General features: G+C 41.9%; 2 protein-coding genes across 2 annotated transcripts in view; both read right to left on the bottom strand.

Moving 5' to 3' along the window:
* Positions 1-1775, bottom strand: LOC112845470 (uncharacterized). The gene is made up of 2 exons (XM_025904897.1): positions 377-1775; positions 1-128 (listed from the first exon to the last, which is right to left on the bottom strand). The coding sequence occupies exons 1-2, from the start codon at positions 1608-1610 to the stop codon at positions 106-108; spliced, it is 1257 nt and encodes a 418-aa protein (XP_025760682.1). The 5' UTR covers positions 1611-1775; the 3' UTR covers positions 1-105.
* A 3140-nt stretch (positions 1776-4915) lies between these two features.
* Positions 4916-19296, bottom strand: part of LOC106097181 (alpha-2-macroglobulin-like) — a 38501-nt gene continuing 24120 nt past the window's right edge. The window contains exons 24-37 of the mRNA XM_025904893.1: positions 19033-19116; positions 15745-15921; positions 15419-15494; positions 14415-14571; positions 10954-11028; positions 8492-8654; positions 8230-8417; positions 7507-7719; positions 6887-7011; positions 5629-5719; positions 5473-5541; positions 5287-5392; positions 5095-5139; positions 4916-4982 (exon numbers count right to left, since the gene is read on the bottom strand). Coding sequence (XP_025760678.1) covers positions 5102-5139; positions 5287-5392; positions 5473-5541; positions 5629-5719; positions 6887-7011; positions 7507-7719; positions 8230-8417; positions 8492-8654; positions 10954-11028; positions 14415-14571; positions 15419-15494; positions 15745-15921; positions 19033-19116 — 1562 coding nt within the window. The 3' untranslated portion in view covers positions 4916-4982; positions 5095-5101. The remainder of the gene's footprint in view (positions 4983-5094; positions 5140-5286; positions 5393-5472; positions 5542-5628; positions 5720-6886; positions 7012-7506; positions 7720-8229; positions 8418-8491; positions 8655-10953; positions 11029-14414; positions 14572-15418; positions 15495-15744; positions 15922-19032; positions 19117-19296) is intronic.

The following is a 19296-nucleotide window of genomic DNA, read 5'->3' on the forward strand; positions in this document are numbered from 1 at the left end:
GCTGGGACTACAGACAGAGAGAGGGAAAGGTTGAAGATGTGTGTAAACACTCCAGCCAGCTGAGCCGCGCATGACTTGAGGACGGGGCCAGGAATCCCGTCCGGATCAGTAGCTTTGCGTGCGTTCACCTTCCTGAAGCACATCCACACATCCTCCTCAGACACAATGTGCGCACTGACATCATCCGCGGTGCGCACACTGTCCAGTCTCATGGTGTTCGCTGTGTCAAATCTAGCGTAGAATACGTTTAGATCCTCACACAGAGAGGCCGTGGTCTGCGGTGTGCTGGTTTTCCCTCTAAAGTCTGCGATTGTGTTTAGTCCCTACCACATACTCCGAGCGTTGTCAAACTGTTGTTCCACCCTGTCCCTGTATTCACGTTTGGCTACTTTGATCGTCTTCCGGAGTTGGCAATGTGCGTGTTTGTAGTCCAATGTGTTCGTGGAGGCAAAAGTGGTGTTCACCAGTGCCGTGCAAATATCTCTGTTAATCCCGGGTTTTTGATTTGGGAAGGATTTAACTGTTCTGGATGGGACGACATCTTCCACACATTTCCTGATAAATCCGCAGACTGAGTCTGTGTACTCATCAATGTCATTAGTAGCCACGTGAAACATTTCCCGTTCCGCGTGATCAAAACAGTCCCACAGCGTAGACTCCGATTGGTCCGACCTACGGTGCACCGCCCTCAGGGTTGGAGCTTCTTGTTTCAGCTTCTGCCTGTAGGCGGGCAGGGGCAGGATGGAGCGGTAATCTGATTGGCCGAATGGGGCATGGAGGAGGGCTTTGTACACATCCCGGAAGGAAGTGTAGCAGTGGTCAAATAGCCGGTCTCCACGAGTGTTGAAATTGATGTGTTGGTGGAGTTTTGGTGAAACTTTCTTCAGGTTTCCTTTGTTAAAGTCCCCGGTCATGATAGACACCGCCTCTGGATATGCGGTTTCCTCACTGCTGATCGCGCTGTACAGTTCCCTGAGTGCTCGGTCAGTGTCGGCTTGTGGGGGAATGTAAACAGCCGTAATAATCACTGCTGTAAATTCCCTCGGTAGCCAGAATGGCCGGCACTTAATCATCAGGTACTCCAGGTCCGGTGAGTAGAAGGATTTGACCGGATGCACATTCGCATAATCACACCAGCTGTTGTTGATCATGAAACACACACCACTGCCTCTGCTTTTCCCAGTAAGATCCTGTGACGTGTCCGCGTGGTGCACAGAGAACCCCGGTAGTTGTATTGCAGAGTCCGGTACCTTGTCCGATAGCCAGGTTTCTGTGAGGCAGATCACGCAGCAGTCCCGCATCTCTCGCTGGAATGAGATCCGTGCCCGAAGCTCGCACAGCTTGTTGTCCAGAGACTGCACATTAGCCAGTAATAAACTGGGTAGCAGTGGTCTGTTAGTGCGCCGTCTCAGTCGAACCAGAACGCCAGATCTTCTCCCTCTGCGTCGGCGTTTGCGGCCTCCAGGGCCAGAGAACAAAGGCGCCTCAGGTGAGATGAATGGGGGTCTGCAAACGGAGGGTCCGTGTTGCAAAACTTGAACTCCGGAAAGTGATGAGAAAGTCCGTCTCTTAGGTCCAGTAAGGTTTGTCGGTCGTACACAAGGAGACATGTGCTACTCGTGAAAAAATAGGAAAAGTAAAATTAAACACAAAAAACAGCTGTTGCTTGGGGGAGCTCGTGACGAGGTTGCCATACTCGGCGCCATCTTAAGGAAACAAAAAATTGATCTTGAAGGTTGACCCGAAGGAAATTGGGTTAAGACTGCCGACCTTTGCCAGCGCCATCTTACCCTTCCGACCATACATACATTAGACAAACATTACATGGGGAAGACAGGTCAGAGAGGTATGACAATGGAAAATGCACAACATGAGGAAAAACAAAGAGAAAAAAAGAACTCCCTCCAGACTGAGCTCCAACAAGGAGATCAGTTTGAGAACAGAAAAAAACACATCAGCACATGAATCATCACGTCTCACAACGTAAAAGACATAAGCTTAGAAGGCGTGGGATATGGGGGGGGGTGAGTGCAGGTCTGTGTCAGTGTACATGCATATGTGTGCGTGTGTGTGTGTGTGTGTGTGTGTGTTCTGTGTTCAACCAAGAGAAAGTGTCCGTTCACCCGGTTAAGCAAAAGTCAACAATCTTCGGTTGACACGGGTGACCTTGAAGGAGGGACAGAGTTCTGACAACAATCCTGTTATCATAGAAGAATTTGTTGTTCCAGTCAGCTTCGACCTTGACAGGCCTTCAGCTGGCGCCAGTGGGATAGCCGCATGAGTGAAGATGGTGAATGTAAAGGTCTAGTGCGAACAACTGCATCCAATTTTTACAGATGGTCTAATGTCCATCACTGGTCACCAATTCTCTCAATTCCAGTTGTTCTTCTCCAAGATGTTATCCATATTGTGTTCGAAACACAGTCTGAGTACTCACAGCCCTGCCAATCATCTATCATGTCGGCCAGCGTTGTGGGATTTTGAACAGCTGTAGCTGCTTCTTGATAAGAATTTAGCATTTCCCATTATACATCACTTATTGATTCTCTTTTCAATTCTCACTGGCTCCACTTTGAGAGTCTCCGCCATCTCTAAGCAGCATATCAAAGACATTAAAATCATCCAAGTGAATTACATGCCACATGCTCAAATGTTTGTGCATTTTGGAGGCGTGTCCCCTCTTTGTTGTGATCAATGTTGGGCCATTACTCAAAAAATCATTATTACACAAAACACTTTTCTTAAAAGTAATGCAGTACTTCATTACTCCCAGGAGAAAGACATTGGTTATACTACTGGTTAATGTTATTCTGTAAAATGATGTGTCTCATAATCACCATTTAACAATATAAAGCTACAGCCCCACACACCAACACAGATCCCTGATGAGGACATGATCGTTCTCTTAGTTTTAGGTATGAACACAAATCAAAGATGAAATCTGGCACAAAGAGACTTTTTGGATTCTACTGTAGAAACATGAAGAGTTAGAAACGGCTGCAGCCTGACTGCTCACTTTATCACGGTGCTTGTCTGGGGTCAACATTCACTCAGCTTTCACATCATTCTGGGCTCCTGGCTAGCTTAGTGTTAGCTGTCTGTGCATGTGCTTGTGAAGAGCCAAAGTTGTGTTAACAGCATAACACAGGTGTTTCTCTCCTGCAGCAGACTCCACTTTCTCATTACGCTCTCAGTAAAGTCCATATCCACGCTGCAGACTGCACCACTATTTTAATCCTCTGACACACGAACAGAAATCAGCTGATCGTAACGAAAGTGTAAGACAGAATTTTTCTTACAGCTGTTTGACAAACATACTCATCTATCAGGGCTGCAGAGTCTGTCCACCTCTTTGTCATTTATATAAAAGCAACAAGAGCACAAAGGAAACAACACAGTGAAAGTGGGAGGACTTTGTGATTACTGTCATATAGACGCTCAGTGCAGGCTTCTGCTGAGCCACCATGTCTAATAATCATCTCAGCATTTTACAATAAAAGAGAATCTTTATTGTCAGCATACATGTACATTTCTCTGTATGTACTGTGTTTTCTCCATATTTACACAAACAGAGAGAGATACTGTGAATGTGTTTAAGGCACACTGACAGATATGAATGATAAATGTCCTCATGAGGAGACAAGGACAGGCAGCAGCTCTGAGAGCTGGAAGAACAACAGCAGCTTAGTGAATGAAACAGCAGCTGGAGCAGATCGTGTCAGAGCTTTGTCATAAACAGGACGAGCTGTTAATGTCATAGAATTGTCAGCTGTATGAAGAAGGCTTATGGTTATTTAATGGCAAACGTTCAAACTGAACTAAACAGTCACAGATTCATGTAGTGACTGTGTGCACAACGTTACAAGACTATTAATAATGATACATTTGTTCTAACAAGCTCTCTGAAACTGATCTTTGTATTTTTCCATGTAACACAGTGAAGTATGAAACATGCACACAGTTTAATAAAACTGTAAAATGATTAAAATGTTTTACAAACAGAGACTAATTTGTTAACACAGCCTGTTAGGAACAGCCATTTAGTTGAAGTGCTGTGTATAAATGTACATGTACCATTAGATGTTATTTGAATGACGTCATTGTGTACTTTTACAGTTTCATGTACAGTTAGCATTTATGGTTGGCTGTTGTATCCTGTACACTGTTAAAGGTGTCCAGTCTTTGGGGAGGAAACAGCTGTGATGTTGTTCCACTGTCACAAACACGCAAGTACATGAAGTACATGAAGTACACAACCGAAACAGCCGCTGCTTTGTTGGATTCCACAGACACACTCTGTATGTTAAAGGCTCACACACACACACACACACACACACACAACCCCGTTCAGCTATCTTAGTGAGGACCCTCATTGACATAATGGTTTCCCTAGCCCCTTACCCTAACCCTAACCATTAAAAATGAATGCCTAACCCTAACCCTTACCCTAAACCTAACCATAACCTAATTGTAACCCTGACACTAAAACCACGTTTTGAGCCTCAAAAATGCCTTTAAATGCCTTCAAAAATGTGAGGACCGGGTTGTGTGTCCTCACAAGTGACTGCTGGTTCTCACAAGTATAGTAGAATGCAGATTTCGGTCCTCACAAAGATAGCTAGACAAGAACACACACACACGCATTATGTTTCTTTCTTTTATTGCCGTGGACGTCACTTGCCAGCTGTCACTGAACGTCTCCCAAGAGCACGTTTTGCTTTTTTAATGTTCTGCCCACTTGCACCATTTTGTTTTTGCCTAAACCTGCACAAAGACAGAAATGTGGCATAAGGCCAGTCTCAGGGGTGCATTCACAGCACTATATTTTCCATTCTGCCTATTGTTAATAATGAAGCATGTTATTAAAGAAGCATTAATAATACTGGAGCTGTTAACACACACGCATACACACATGTGAGCAGAAAAAGTATCTTTATTCAAATGCAGGTTGAAACCTCAGGACCAGCCACACCTTCTTCAAACTGTGAGACGAAGAATAAAAGTTAGTAAAAGTTCAAAGTTGGTCCTTTTCATTGATGCTGTGAACATGAATGTGTGTGAAAGGTGTACTTGTGTGTTATTACAGCTTCTTACCTGCAGCTCACAAGACAAACATGTATTGGGTCTCAGCCTGGTCACCTGACAGAAACATGGTAGAAAAACATGAAAGTGTCATTTCTCTGTGTCCCACTGATGGAAACATCAGCTTGTATGAACTGTTCAGTCTGTTGAATCCTCTGACGTGTGTCAGTGTGCTGTTGGAGTAAAGCTTAGCTAGACTTGGACCTGGTTGGTAGTAGTCATAGATCTTGACCACGGCTGGCTTCAGGTTGTCCACTGGGAGCTCCTGGATGATGTCTAAGCTGTGGTTGATGGGCGTGTCCTTTGATAACTGGACGAGACAGAAACAATCGCAGACACAGTTTGTACCAAAGATCATCATCTGGTGTCCCCACGGTGACTTTCACTTACCTCCTCTAAGTACACCAGAACATGATCCTCCTTTTGTTCAACACGACTCACCAGGAGGCCATGTTTGAGCTGTGAGGAGATGACATCATTTTTATTATTATCATCACAATTATCACATGAGACACACTCGTTGGTAGAATCTGTCTAATTACTCACACTCTTCAAAGACTCGGGGTCTGGGGAAAATCCAGAGAGCATTTTGATGTCCAGGATCACCATGTTTGTAGTTTTCTCCTTTCCACTGTACCTGTGTTTGAACAGTGTGATTATACTGACCTAGAGCTGGGCGATATATCGAGTTTTTTAAAAATATCGATATATTTTTATACGAGATATAAGATGTGACAATATCCTTTATATCGATATAGTCTATGTTACGTTATAATTATAGTTGCGGAGCCTCTCTTTCGTCCACTTTTGTCTTTACGCAACGTTACTCGACCTCGCCTCTCCTTCACTGAACACAACTCCCCCTCCTCCCCCATCGCTTCACCTGCAGGCAGCGACAAGATGGACAAGGCAAATCTCCGTTAATAAGTTACTGCGCATCGCCCCGTGCGTGGGGCTGGAGGGCGTCAACGTGTTAACGAGCTAACCACGCTAACGAGCTAGCCACGCTAACGCCATGCACAGCCTGAAATCCTTTCATTCTCTCAAAAGTTGACTGCGCGCCTTTTGTGTGAATTCTGGTTGTGCTTGATGACCGCGAACCGATTTCATGTGATACACGGCGCTCAGCAATCTGTCAAAAAATGCTTTAGTTCGACTTTAGTAAGCTACGGAGCTGCACCGCTTGATGGCTTGTTGGAGCATTATGGCTACCGAGGAGCCTCGCGGAGTGATACGTACTGTGCTTCAACGTAATATTACCGTATTGTGTGTGTATAAGGACCATAAATGGCTCCTGTTCACAGACATGGTTACGAAGCGGATTTCAAACTCCAGGCTGTCAGTCACGCAGTAGAAGTTGGGAACAGAGCAGCTGTGAAATCTGTCTGTTATTATGCTCAGCGTCTTTTAGTTTACATTTTGACTGCACAATTGTGAGCTCTTTGTTATGCACAAAACGACATAGTTTTCTTTTATTTATGGAGCATCATTATTTAATAAATGCTCATAATTTATTTTTGAGTAGTTTATTTCATGTACATCTATGCTGTATGTTAATAAAAGTGCCTGTGTGACATCTGGGACACAGCTTTGACTAAGAACTCTCTTTTTGTTCTTACTTTATGGCTTTAAAAAAATATCGAGATATATATCTTATATCGCCATCCAGCTAAAAAATATCAAGATATGAATTTTGGGTCATATCGCCCAGCTCTATACTGACCTGTTTGCACACTTGCTTTTCATCTACCAGCAGTTCCTCCACACGGGTAAAGAGCACTCCTCTAACCTGTCACATACTTACAGCGATTGTATTTTCACAGTGAATTTGGGTCTAGCAGATTCACTGGTGGTGTTGACCTCTAGTTGGACTTTCACACTGAGAGTGGTGACATCAGCAGGTGTTGGGATGTTGTAGGTGGCAGAAATCTGGGAAACACACTTGGGTCACGTGTGGAACAGAACTAATCACACCTCAGTGCACCCTGCTGTCACTGCTCTACACCATGACACATATTTGCACACATACTTTTATATTCATACCTATATGTCTATATTCATCTTAATATGAGTATCTCTGTTATATCTACACTCATTTTATACGAGTGCTTGATGTTTGTTGTATATTTGCTGCTATGACAACTCAGTTTCTCTCTGGTATAAATAGTTTCCCTGATTCTGATACAGACAGAAAGTTCATTTATTTTTGCTCAGTTCTCTAATTTAGTTTGAAATAGCATTGTCCTCTCTACAGTTATTACTGCCAGGTCTGATGTCTTTATTGTGTATGAAAATAATGTGCAAGATGAGCTTTATTACATGTGGAAATGCTAATGCTCTCTAAAGTTTTATGAGTAAAAAGAAAAAGAAGAAAGCCTTTCTCTGACATCAACCAGGAGCTTGTCACATGATGCTGTCACTGACCTGCACTGAAGCACATGCAGTGCCCTTCACCTCCAGGCTGTATTTTCCTGACACGTCCTGCAGCGCCTCCTCCTGGTAGAGCAGTTTGTTGCTCTGAGTTACATCAAATGTCAGCTGACTGCTGGGAGCCTGAACTGTCACTGTGCTCCAACCTTCAGGACTGAACACCAGAGTGGAGTAGAGAGCCAGAGCCTGAAGAGCCACCACCGTGTCCTACAGGATGGATTCATTGTGGTTAACACACACAACATATGTCTCCATATTTCATGGGCTTAAGTGGAATAGACATTAAGTTAAAACTGCCCGTGTCACTTTGAAACCCTCTCACAAAAGAGATCCTTAATCTCAAGTTTTCAAATTTTCACTTCCTGGTTAAATAAACATTAAACAGGTTAAAATATCTTTAACTGAGAATCATCAAAGTATAGAAATTACAGGTCTAAACTTGCAGGTGATCTGTTATTTACAGGCTGTTACGTGTAGTTAGTGTACAGAAGTCTGAGGTAACATTGCTATTCTGTTAAAACAATGAATTTTTAGACAAAACTTAAATGTCATATTCTAACTAAAGAATAAAAACATCCCTGCCTGGCTAAAACAAATCTGTTTTACATATCTGATAGAAAAATGAAAGCTTCAGTATTATTTCTTCTGTCCCTGATTTTGTCTAAGACTGTATATTAACTCAAAGATGAGCTTCATGCTGTTCGGGTGGTGTCGTACCTGAGTGGAGGAGAAGCCTCCGTAATAGTTCTGCTGCCCAGTCAGCCACCTGATAATACCAGAGACATATCCCAGATCCTCAGCAGTCGGGGAGGCGCTGAGTTTGGCCAACAGCACATAAGAACTGATCTCCACTGACAGGGAGGCTGATGTTTCTGCTGCTGTCTGAGACCAGTAGAGGAAACCTCCTACAAACACACACAATAACAGTCACAGTGATGCTAATAAAGCCTGAATGATGTCCTGCTAAAGGATGACTCACCTTCCCTCACTGCAACTGTGTCTAAGTGCTCCAGAAGGTGAGCTCGGGTCTCCACGTCTCCTGCCAGAGTGAACACATAGGCCAGCAGAGCTGTAGTGTAGGTGTTGCTCAGGTCACTGAGAGACTCCTTGAGACAAGCCAGGCTCTTGTTCATCACAGGATCCTTTAAAAGATCACAACAAAGAACTTTAATGGACAAAGGTCCACAGTAGTGTACATATATATATATATACATATAACACCCATCTTGCCCCTGCGGGCGGTTTATCCTTCAAGCTCGGGTCCTCTACCAGAGGCCTGGGAGCTTGAGGGTCCTGCGCAGTATCTTAGCTGTTCCCAGGACTGCGCTCTTCTGGACAGAGATCTCCGATGTTGTTCCCGGGATCTGCTGGAGCCACTCGCCTAGCTTGGGAGTCACCGCACCTAGTGCTCCGATTACCACGGGGACCACCGTTACCTTCACCCTCCACATCCTCTCGAGCTCTTCTCTGAGCCCTTGGTATTTCTCCAGCTTCTCGTGTTCCTTCTTCCTGATATTGCTGTCATTCCGAACCGCTACATCGATCACTTCAGCCGTCTTCTCCTGTTTGTCTACCACCACTATGTCCGGTTGGTTAGCCACCACCATTTTGTCCGTCTGCATCTGGAAGTCCCACAGGATCTTAGCTCGGTCATTCTCCACCACTCTAGGGGGCATCTCCCATTTTGACCTCGGGACTTCCAGGTTAGATGTTCCTGTACACTATGCCGGCCACTTGGTTATGGCGTTCCATGTATGCCTTGCCTGCTAGCATCTTGCACCCTGCTGTTATGTGCTGGATTGTCTCAGGGGCATCTTTACACAGCCTGCACCTGGGGTCTTGCCTGGTGTGATAGACCCCAGCCTCTATGGATTTTGTGCTCAGTGCTTGTTCCTGTGCTGCCATGATTAGTGCCTCCGTGCTGTCTTTCAGTCCAGCTTTGTCCAGCCACTGGTAGGATTTCTGTATATCAGCCACCTCCTCTATCTGCCGGTGGTACATACCGTGCAGGGGCCTGTCCTTCCATGATGGTTCCTCGTCTCCCTCCTCTTTCTTGGGTTTCTGCTGCCTGAGGTATTCACTGAGCACGCTGTCAGTTGGGGCCATCTTTGCGATGTATTCGTGGATGTTTCTTGTCTCATCCTGGACTGTGGTGCTGACACTCACCAGTCCCTGGCCCCCTTCCTTCCGCTTAGCGTACAGCCTCAGGGTGCTGGACTTGGGGTGAAACCCTCCATGCATGGTAAGGAGCTTTCTTGTCTTGATGTCAGTGGCTTCTATCTCCTCCTTTCTCCAATCACACTTAATGACTTAATTCTAGTTTTAGGTAAAATGAAATCCTCATCATGCTCTGTAGATATATTACCTCCCTCTGTCCTGTCCGGGTCTATCATCAGCATTGGTCCCACTTTACTATCCATCAGTAATAGTTCACTGAGGCAAGGCTGTGTTCCATCTTATTTTAAACATGCTGAGGTAACTCCTCTGTTAAAAAAAAAAAAAAACAGAATCTTGATCCTAGCTCTACTAGTAATTACTGACCTATTTCAAAATTGCCATTTTTAAGTAAATTACTTGAAAAAATTGTTGAAAATCAGTTCAGGTCTCTATTATATAAATTACACATTCTTGACCCTTTTCATTCTGGCTTTCAAAAGCAGCACTCTACAGAGACCGCTCTCCTAAGAGTCTATAATGATCTATTAATGGCATCTGATGCAGGGAATTATTCTGTGATCATTCTGCTTGATCTTAGTGCAGCCTTTGACATCATCGACCACAAAATTCTACTTAACAGGCTCAAGGGTTTTGCTGGTATATCTGGCTCTGCCGTAGACTGGTTTTGTTTCTATTTGTCAGACAGGACCTTTTCTGTTAGGACTGACAGGTTCACCTTTGACATTGCCGCCCTGACCTGTGGGGTCCCACAAGGTTCAGTTTTAGGTCCATTACTATTTTCTTTTTATATGCTTCCTTTAGCTGGTATCATTCAATCTTTTAGCGACCTGTCTTATCATTTTTATGCTGATGACATTCAGCTCCATATGTCCTTTAAGCCTCATCAGCTGGATAGGATTCTTGTTTTAACATACAGAGCACTAAATGGCCAGGCTCCAGATTATTTATCCAAGCTTATTATAAAATACACTGCTGCTCGTCATCTCCGCTCACAGACTCAGTCTCTTAGTTCTTACCCGCACACGACTGAAGACAAAAAGGGACAGAGCCTTTCAGTCTGTTGCACCAAGGCTGTGGAATAGTTTACCACTACAATTACGTTTGCTTGACTCTGTGGATTCTTTTAAAAAACTTTATTTTAATATTTGTGTACAGCGCTTTGTGACTGTCTGTCTGTGAAAAGCGCTTAATAAATAAATTTTACTTACTTACTCTGTACTCATTTCTTGTTTAAATATCTTGATATTCTTTGAGTCTACTCACATGTTGGGATGTATTCATTTCCAAGAAGGCAGCAGTAACGTACGCACTGAGAGTCACTTCATCAGATACACCACCCTGTCAGCAGAAGACATCATAGACACTTATCATCAGTGCACCAACATTCAGGGATATGAAGTCATGAAAATGATTTTTAGCTGCATGTGGTTTTAGTATCATGAATGTCCTGATGCATGTTCAAACATCCAGCTAAAGAGATGAACAGGAAGTTGATTTTGTTCATCTGGATATTGTATTTCCAGTGAGATGGATGTTTCTTCACCTCGGGTTTCCCCAAACTTATAAACAGTTTGTGTAGTCATCTACTAATCAGAAGGCTGATGGTTTGATTCCCAGCTGCTCCAGCCTGCATGCCAAATATTTGTGGGCAAGATACTGATCCCAAGTTGGTCTCTAGTGCATACTTTGTATTTTGTATAAATATGTGTGAATGCACACGCCGATCTCAACCTGACTACTCCGCCTGGATTTGTTTACACCTGCCAGCCCCGTGTGTCGGGACGTGGGGGTGGCCTTGCGATCCTGTACAACAGCAAGTACAAGGTAACCTCTCTTTCTGCTCCTGCCTACTCCTCGTTTGAATCCATGCTGATTCAAATTAATGGACCAACCCCCACAGTATTAGTTGCTGTGTACCGACCACCTAAAATCAACTCTGACTTTTTAACTGATTTTTCTAACTTTCTCGCTGAAACCCTACTCTTATCTCCAAATATACTACTGCTGGGCGATTTTAACATCCACATGGACAACACATCAAATTCAGCCACAAGAGATTTTATATCTTGTCTGGACAATTTTGGCTTACACCAATATATGGACATTCCCACACACTCCAAAGGACACATTTTGGATCTTGTTTGCTGTATCGGTGTCACCCCTAAAAATTGTGCTGTATTGGACATGCCTTTTTCAGACCATAAATTAGTTTTATTCAATGCTAGTCTCCCACTATACAAAAATAAACAAAACCGCTCAATTACTTTTAGAAATATTAGGGGCATTGATCTATCAGCTCTTTCCCATGGCATTAATAACTTACCAACCATTGATGCCTCAGCTTCCATAGACGACCTGGTATCTCACTATAACAATGAACTTATCAACCTCTTAGATACCTTGGCTCCCCAAAAAACTCGAACCGTTTCTTTCTCTCGCTCTGCGCCATGGTATTCATCTGAATTTCGCCAACTTAAAGCTATTGGACGCCGCCTAGAACGTCTCTCCAGGAAAACAGGACTTACTATTCACAAGGACATGTATCTCAGCCATATACAACACTATAAAGAAGCTATTCATCATGCTAAATCTGCTTACTACACCTCTGTTATTGAATCTGCTGAAGGAAACACTCGCACTTTGTTTTCTACATTGCATAATATTGTTAAACCCCCAGATACCTTTGCCATACATACACACTCTGCCGCAGTTTGCAACAAATTTATGGACTTTTTTTTACACCAAGATTGAGAATCTCCATCAACAATTGCCTTCGTCCTGTGAAATGGTCAATTGTTCTATCTGCATTTTCTGCCCTTCTCAGCTGTCATCCTCTCTATCTATTTTTGAAATTCCCACAATAACTCAGCTATCTTCCATAATTACTAACTTAAAGTCATCATCATGTAAACTTGATCCACTGCCGACAAATCTTGTTAAACTCTCATTCCCGTCTCTTGCCCCACTGATTGCTAATATCGTACACTCCTCTCTTATATCTGGTTCTGTTCCTTCTTCTCTTAAAACTGCAATAATAACTCCAATACTGAAAAAGAATGGTTCACATCCCTCCAATCTAAATAATTTCAGGCCAATTTCAAATCTCCCTTTCCTAGCAAAAATTCTTGAAAAGTAAAAATCACCAATGATCTTCTGCTTGCAGCTGATTCTGGACTTATATCCATCCTCATTCTCCTTGACCTTACAGCAGCTTTCGATACTATCTCCCACCGCATCCTCCTTCACAGATTAGCATCTATTGGCATCAATGGTACAGTACTCGCCTGGTTTACTTCTTATCTCTCTGGCCGCTCACAGTTTGTTCAATTACTCCCTCACAGATCAGTATCTACTCCAGTTAATTCCGGTGTACCCCAAGGCTCTGTCCTGGGTCCTTTACTTTTTATCATCTATCTCCTACCCCTAGGTAATATTTTTAGGAAGCATAACATCCAGTTTCACTGCTACGCAGATGACACCCAGCTCTACCTATCCTCCAAACCCACAGCTACTCTCCCACCTACATCCATTTCTGACTGTTTAAGTGAAATCAAGGTCTGGTTTACGCACAACTTTCTTAAACTTAATGGCAATAAAACAGAATTCATTTTAATAGGCACCAGATCAAAACTGACTACAGTTCCAACCAGTCTTTCGTTATCCATTGATAACTCTGTTGTCACATCCTCCCCCCAGGTTAAGAGTCTTGGTGTCATTCTCGATAGCACTCTGTCCTTCACAGCACATATAAATAATATCACTCGGTCTTCCTACTTTCATCTCCGTAATATTAACCGTCTTCGTCCCTCACTCACACCACACAGTACCGCCATACTTGTCAATGCTCTTGTCACATCTCGTCTGGATTACTGTAACTCTCTTCTCTATGGTCTACCTCATAAATCCCTCCATAAACTGCAGTTGGTTCAAAATACAGCTGCTCGTATTATTTCCAGAACCAGATCCACTGAACATATAACACCTGTTCTTAAACAGCTCCATTGGCTCCCAATTCACCTCCGTGTCAATTTCAAGATCTTGCTTCTCACTTTCAAAGCGCTTCATAACCTCGCCCCTCCATATCTATCCGATCTTCTCCATACATACTCACCCCTTCGTACACTCTGCTCTTCTTCAGCTTCCCTTCTGTCTGTTCCACCTGCTCGCCTGACTACCATGGGACTCAGAGCCTTTAGTTGTTCTGCCCCGAGACTTTGGAATGCACTTCCACTTGCTCTACGGACCACACACTGTCTCACCTCTTTTAAATCACTACTCAAAACCCATCTGTTCAGAATTGCATACACCTGATCTGTCTTAGGCCATTTTTACCTTGCTCAGTTTTTATATTTGCTTTTATGATTGTTTATGTCTAAATTTTATTTACCATGTTTGCTATATATACATCTTTTTTAATGTTTTTTATGGTATTGTTTATGTGCTACTGTAAGGTGACCTTGAGGGTCTGAAAGGCGCCTATAAATAAAATGTATTATTATTATTATTATTATTATAATGCTACATAGAAGGCAGTGCTGGTGTGAATGGAGCAAGATGTATGGGAATTATTTCTTAAATAAAATAATAGAATGTACTGGTGTGAGCTATTACAGTATTTAATACAGTGTTTTCCATGTATGCATGACATTATTGATAAAGTTTGTTAAAGTGCGTCCACACTGGAGGCTGTTTCCACAGTCTAACAGCAAAGAACTGCAGGTTACCTTCATTCCATTGTTGAAGAGTTTCCCAGACTTTTCAAAACAGCCATTTTCTTGTTGTTTATGTTGCAACCAGGACTTAGACTCTTCGATCTTTCTGGGATCAATAAAGATGAAAGACTGAGCTTTGGCAAAACTTCTTACCACAAACGCAGTCAGCCTGACAAAAAGAAAACAACACTTACACGTCTTACAACGATGGAAATGTTTGGCTGTGAGGTCACATTAAGAGAAAGAAATACTGATCATTTTGAAAATAAAGTTGAAATTTCAAGATTAAATTTGAAAATGTATTTTGAGAAAAAAGCCAAAATGTGGGCGAGTTATTTCAGGACAAACTGCCACGGTTGCTTTACCCTCTGAATTAGTGAAATCGTACTTCAGACTCAGTTTTAGTGACAAGGGAGGAACTGATGTCACTTGTAGCAAATAAAAACCGTGTGGCAGTAAGTATAAGTACACTGAAAAGCAGAAAGTGGTGCAGAAATCTGCATGTGGTTAGATTTGTATAAAAGGAAATTGCTGCTAATGCACAGATGCAAGGATACCGATGGTTACACGCTCGTGGAATAAAGAGGATCTATGCTGTATCACAAGACGACTGATTTATTTCACTACATCTACTCAAGGCATTTTATACAGGGTATAGCAGTCGTTTGAAACAACAACTGTAATCATTTTAACTGTTTTCTTAGATTTGAATTTGACTTTTTTCACAAAACAGTATTAAGACTTTAATATTGAAATAGTATTTAGACTTTTTTAAGTAGAATTACAACTTTAATCTTTAAAATTTGACTTTATTCTAATAATGATCAATAACATTTTTTATGTGGCTCTAATGCTCCTTCCTACCTACTAAATTACACAGTATTAAGCAAAAGTTATTGGTAATGTTATCTTAGTCAAAGGATTAAATGGAGAATTATTTAAAGTATTAGAGGTAGACATGTTTATGTTATTAATGCTCTCTGGTTTATGACATGTTTGATCAGTGATGTTCTCACCAAGTGTTTCCTGGTCCTGTTCCAAATGTGGTGTAAGCACCATCAGCACTTTTGTAGTTGAGCTGTCTTTGGTATCCTGTAACAACAGGGACACAATGATCGAGACATTGTTGCTATGGTGATGATTGGACTCCATTTGTTTATGGATCTGCATGTGTACATGAAGGTTTGGGAAATTCTACGACTCTTGCTGACAGATGAGGAAAATGACACATTTGACCAAAAACTGTGGCTAATGTTCTGCCTCATGTCGGCTTGTTTCTTGAACCGTGTGTGTTGAAGTGATTCAAATGATTTCCTTCTTAGAGGAAACAATAAAAACTTGCCACTGGTGAGGAAGTTAGTAGCTTTTTCCATGATGGCTGTGGTGAGCTGCTGTGTGCCTTTCAGGTAGTGGAGGATGTAGATGTTGGGGGCCAGGAGAGCCATGTTCTGCTCCCCACATCCATACGGCATCTGCAGCAATCCATCCAGGTTCTTCAGAGCCCGGCCGAGGATGTCACCTGATCAAAAACACTGATTCACTAAAACTAACAAAACTAGCGTAAAACAACTTTGTATTATTGGGCAAAGGTAACCTGAATAATTTCAATATGCAATTTTAAATGATGATTTCATTTGCTGAGCGAAAAAACATCCTGAAACTGAAAATCGTAGATTGACTGTGATTAACCAAATATTTCTGAGAAGACTGAGTTTCATTTCACCAACCAGACCCAGACCTGATTAAGGCCAGACCTGCTGGATCAAGAAATCACTCAAGTACGATCTGTTTGACAAAGGGAAGCAGGCTAAAAGAAACACGCCGTTGCCATGACCAAAAGAAATTCAAAAATAGGCGAGAGGTCTTGAGATCTATAAGTTTGGACAGGGTTAAAAAAACAATTTCTACAGGTTTGGAGCGCCAGTGCACCATGTTGGAACCCATTATCCACAAACTGAGGAAACTAGAAAAGATGTGGCTGAAATTACTCCATTAGCACATCGACGACTCACTGAAAAAGTCAAACGAATCCCAAGAACACCCAGAACTGAAGGCCTTGCCTTCCTCTGTAAAGGTCAGAGTTTACGATTCAACAATACAAAGGAGACGGGGCAAAAACAGCATTCATGGACAAAACCACTGCTGACCAAAAAGAACACAAAAGCTTATCTCACATTTGCCAAAAAACATCTCCATGCTCCACAAGATATTTGGGAGAATATTATATGGACTGAAGAGAAAAAGTTTTGAGTTTTGTTGCATTTGGCTTAAAAGTGACGCATTATTTCATAGAAAGAACATCACATCATACTAACAGTGGTGGTAGCAGTGTGATGCTCTGGGGCTATGAGGCGTAGGGGTGTCTGCGGCTCAGCTGCAGGGGAGGGGTGGGGCATTGGGTTCAGGTGGTTAGCGACGGAGGAGTCTGGTGCCCAGTGTTAAATCATGCCTCTGCTGTTTCAGTAGCACGCCACGACCTGGAGGGAAGAACTCTCTACCAGGAGAATGTCCAGCTATCAGTTTGTGCCTTAAATCTCAAACTTGGGCAATTAACCCTCTGAGGTCAGGGTATAATTGGCCGTTTTTGACTACTTTTGATTTTACCTCTATATCTCACCTTTAAAAACTGTTTATCTTGCCTTGTTTGGTATCGTTACTTTCAGCACAACTTCAAATATCTAAAATTTGAGTGATTTTTTTCATTTTGGCATACTATATTAGCACAACTGATCTAAATTCAGAAAAAAGTAGAAAAAAGTTATATTTTTTACTATAAAACCCACAAACATGTTTAACAAATTATTTTCATAACTTGAAATGCAAATAAAAGTTGTACATTTCTAAAAATTATGCACAAGTTTTGTAAAGTTATATGATACTATTTGCCTAAAAATGCAGCCCAGGCCTCAGGCGTTTTTTTAATATAACCATTTAAATCTATTTACAGAACAATCAGGTGTTCTGCATCAAATAAGAAGGCACACAAATTATTTGTGCCAGTCCAAAAAAATAGTTTGTGTTCAGTATAAGACAGAGGAGAACACCACAGGCCTAAAACCTGCAGGTCTGACAGCAGGATGGGTACCAGTCCTGTTTTCCGTGTGGGAACAATGTTTAAACTGGGATCTGCCTTTGGTGGCTTTTTTGGAGCAAATGTGACATTCAGCAGTCTAACTGACACACAATACAAAACAATAACTACACAACACACTAACTACAGCCTCCAAACATGCTAAACGTCACTAATGTCTCACATATGAAAACTCACCCTCTCTCTTTCTTTCGCTCGCCTACTAAAACTTCCCCTTCTCCCTAAATAACCAAGTGCCACATGTTGCCATATCATTTTTTGATTGGCTGACATGCGTTTTGCAGTGTTTTGTGTTGTTTCACTTTAAATTTGTTTAAAAGGAAAAAGCTGAAAATTTAAATAGTTATAAGTTGAAATGTAAATAGTTTTTTGTATTATATGATTTATTTGTTACATTTTATGTGGAGTGAATAAATAAAAGTATGTTTATGGTGGCCCCTAGAGACAAAACACGTACAAACTCCAAAACACGTAAAAACTCAGAAGCACATACAAAACACACCAGAAGTGCTCCAGGATGCTCGGCGCAGTTTTGAGCTTTTGTTACCTAGTGGCTACATAAGCCAGGAAGTACCAATGACCAGATTTGGTGTGTGGTAGTAACAGGTAAATGAACATTTTTTTTTAATTATTTGAATATATATATGAGTGCTTGTGTATAAATACACAAACAATACACATATGTTTTCAATTGTGTAATTTAAGTGATCTAGGTAGCTCTGATTTGGAAGGTCAGTTAACGCTAGGAATGTGTTTTTGAGTTTGTACGTGTTTTGGAATTTACGTGCTTTGTCTCTAGGGGCCACCGTATATATTTATATGTAAACATATAGATAAATCCGCGGTTTTTTTTACATTAGTAATTTCTTTTATGCATAATTTTATGTTGTTGTTGATAATAAATAAATTAAAGCAACAAAACAACCTGAAGAGCCGGTTGGGAGCTGAAAGACCCGGCTCTTTTTAGTGAGCCGAGCCGAAAGAGCCGGCTCTCCAAAAAGAGCCGGAATTCCCATCACTATCTTGTAGCTGTGTCGTCTTAAATTGGTCATGTGATTTTGACGCGCCGGCGCGTCCGTCGACCCCAGAGGGTTATGATGGAAAATGATCCAGAACGCCAGAACGTGGCCGAGTCAAAATCTGGACTTAAATCCTACTGACATGATTCTGCATGACCAGAACGATTGCGCTGGAAAACCCTCTGGTGTGACTGGGCCAAAACTCCTCCACAGCGTTTCAAAAAACACTTATGACAAAAGCTAGACTGCAGTTCTTCCTGCAAACAATGGCACAACCAGCCTTTTGATTTTTGGGGTCCATTTATTTTTCACATAAGGCCAGGAAGATGTGGGTCGCTTTTTTCTTTTAATAAATGAAATCATCTTTTAAAAGCTGAATACGGTTTTTACTTTTACTTGAACATGATGTCTCTTATTTTCTGTTGTTTTAGTAATTTGCTATTTGCCTTTTTAACAAAGCTTTAACTTGCCATATTTTTATTTGGCTGAATCAAAATTGAGATGAAATCATGAGGTTTACCCAGGACTGATACAGAAGTGCGGGCAGATCCTTCTATCACATTCTCAGGCAGATGTATCTCTGCTTCCTCTGTCAGCGGGCTTCCTGTGTACAGACACAACAAAAGTCCAATCAGGAAGTCACGACTGCAACAGAGTCACTGTTCAAAGTCACCAGGTGGCCTGATCTTCAGCACATATCGTTACATTTTGTGAAAGTAAAAGATGAAAATTTGGCACATTTTTATTAACATTATTACTTTAAAAAATTAACATTTTATTTATA

Source organism: Oreochromis niloticus, unplaced genomic scaffold, assembly GCF_001858045.2.
Source record: "Oreochromis niloticus isolate F11D_XX unplaced genomic scaffold, O_niloticus_UMD_NMBU tig00007510_pilon, whole genome shotgun sequence".
Taxonomy (NCBI): domain Eukaryota; kingdom Metazoa; phylum Chordata; class Actinopteri; order Cichliformes; family Cichlidae; genus Oreochromis; species Oreochromis niloticus.

Excerpts from the sequence above, each read along its gene's own strand:
- LOC112845470 (XM_025904897.1), bottom strand. The coding sequence starts at position 1,610 with ATGTCTCCTTGTGTACGACCGACAAACCTTACTGGACCTAAGAGACGG. Across the intron at positions 129-376 it reads GATCAAAGTAGCCAAACGTG|GTGAACGCACGCAAAGCTAC; the intron begins AATACAGGGACA and ends TGCTTCAGGAAG.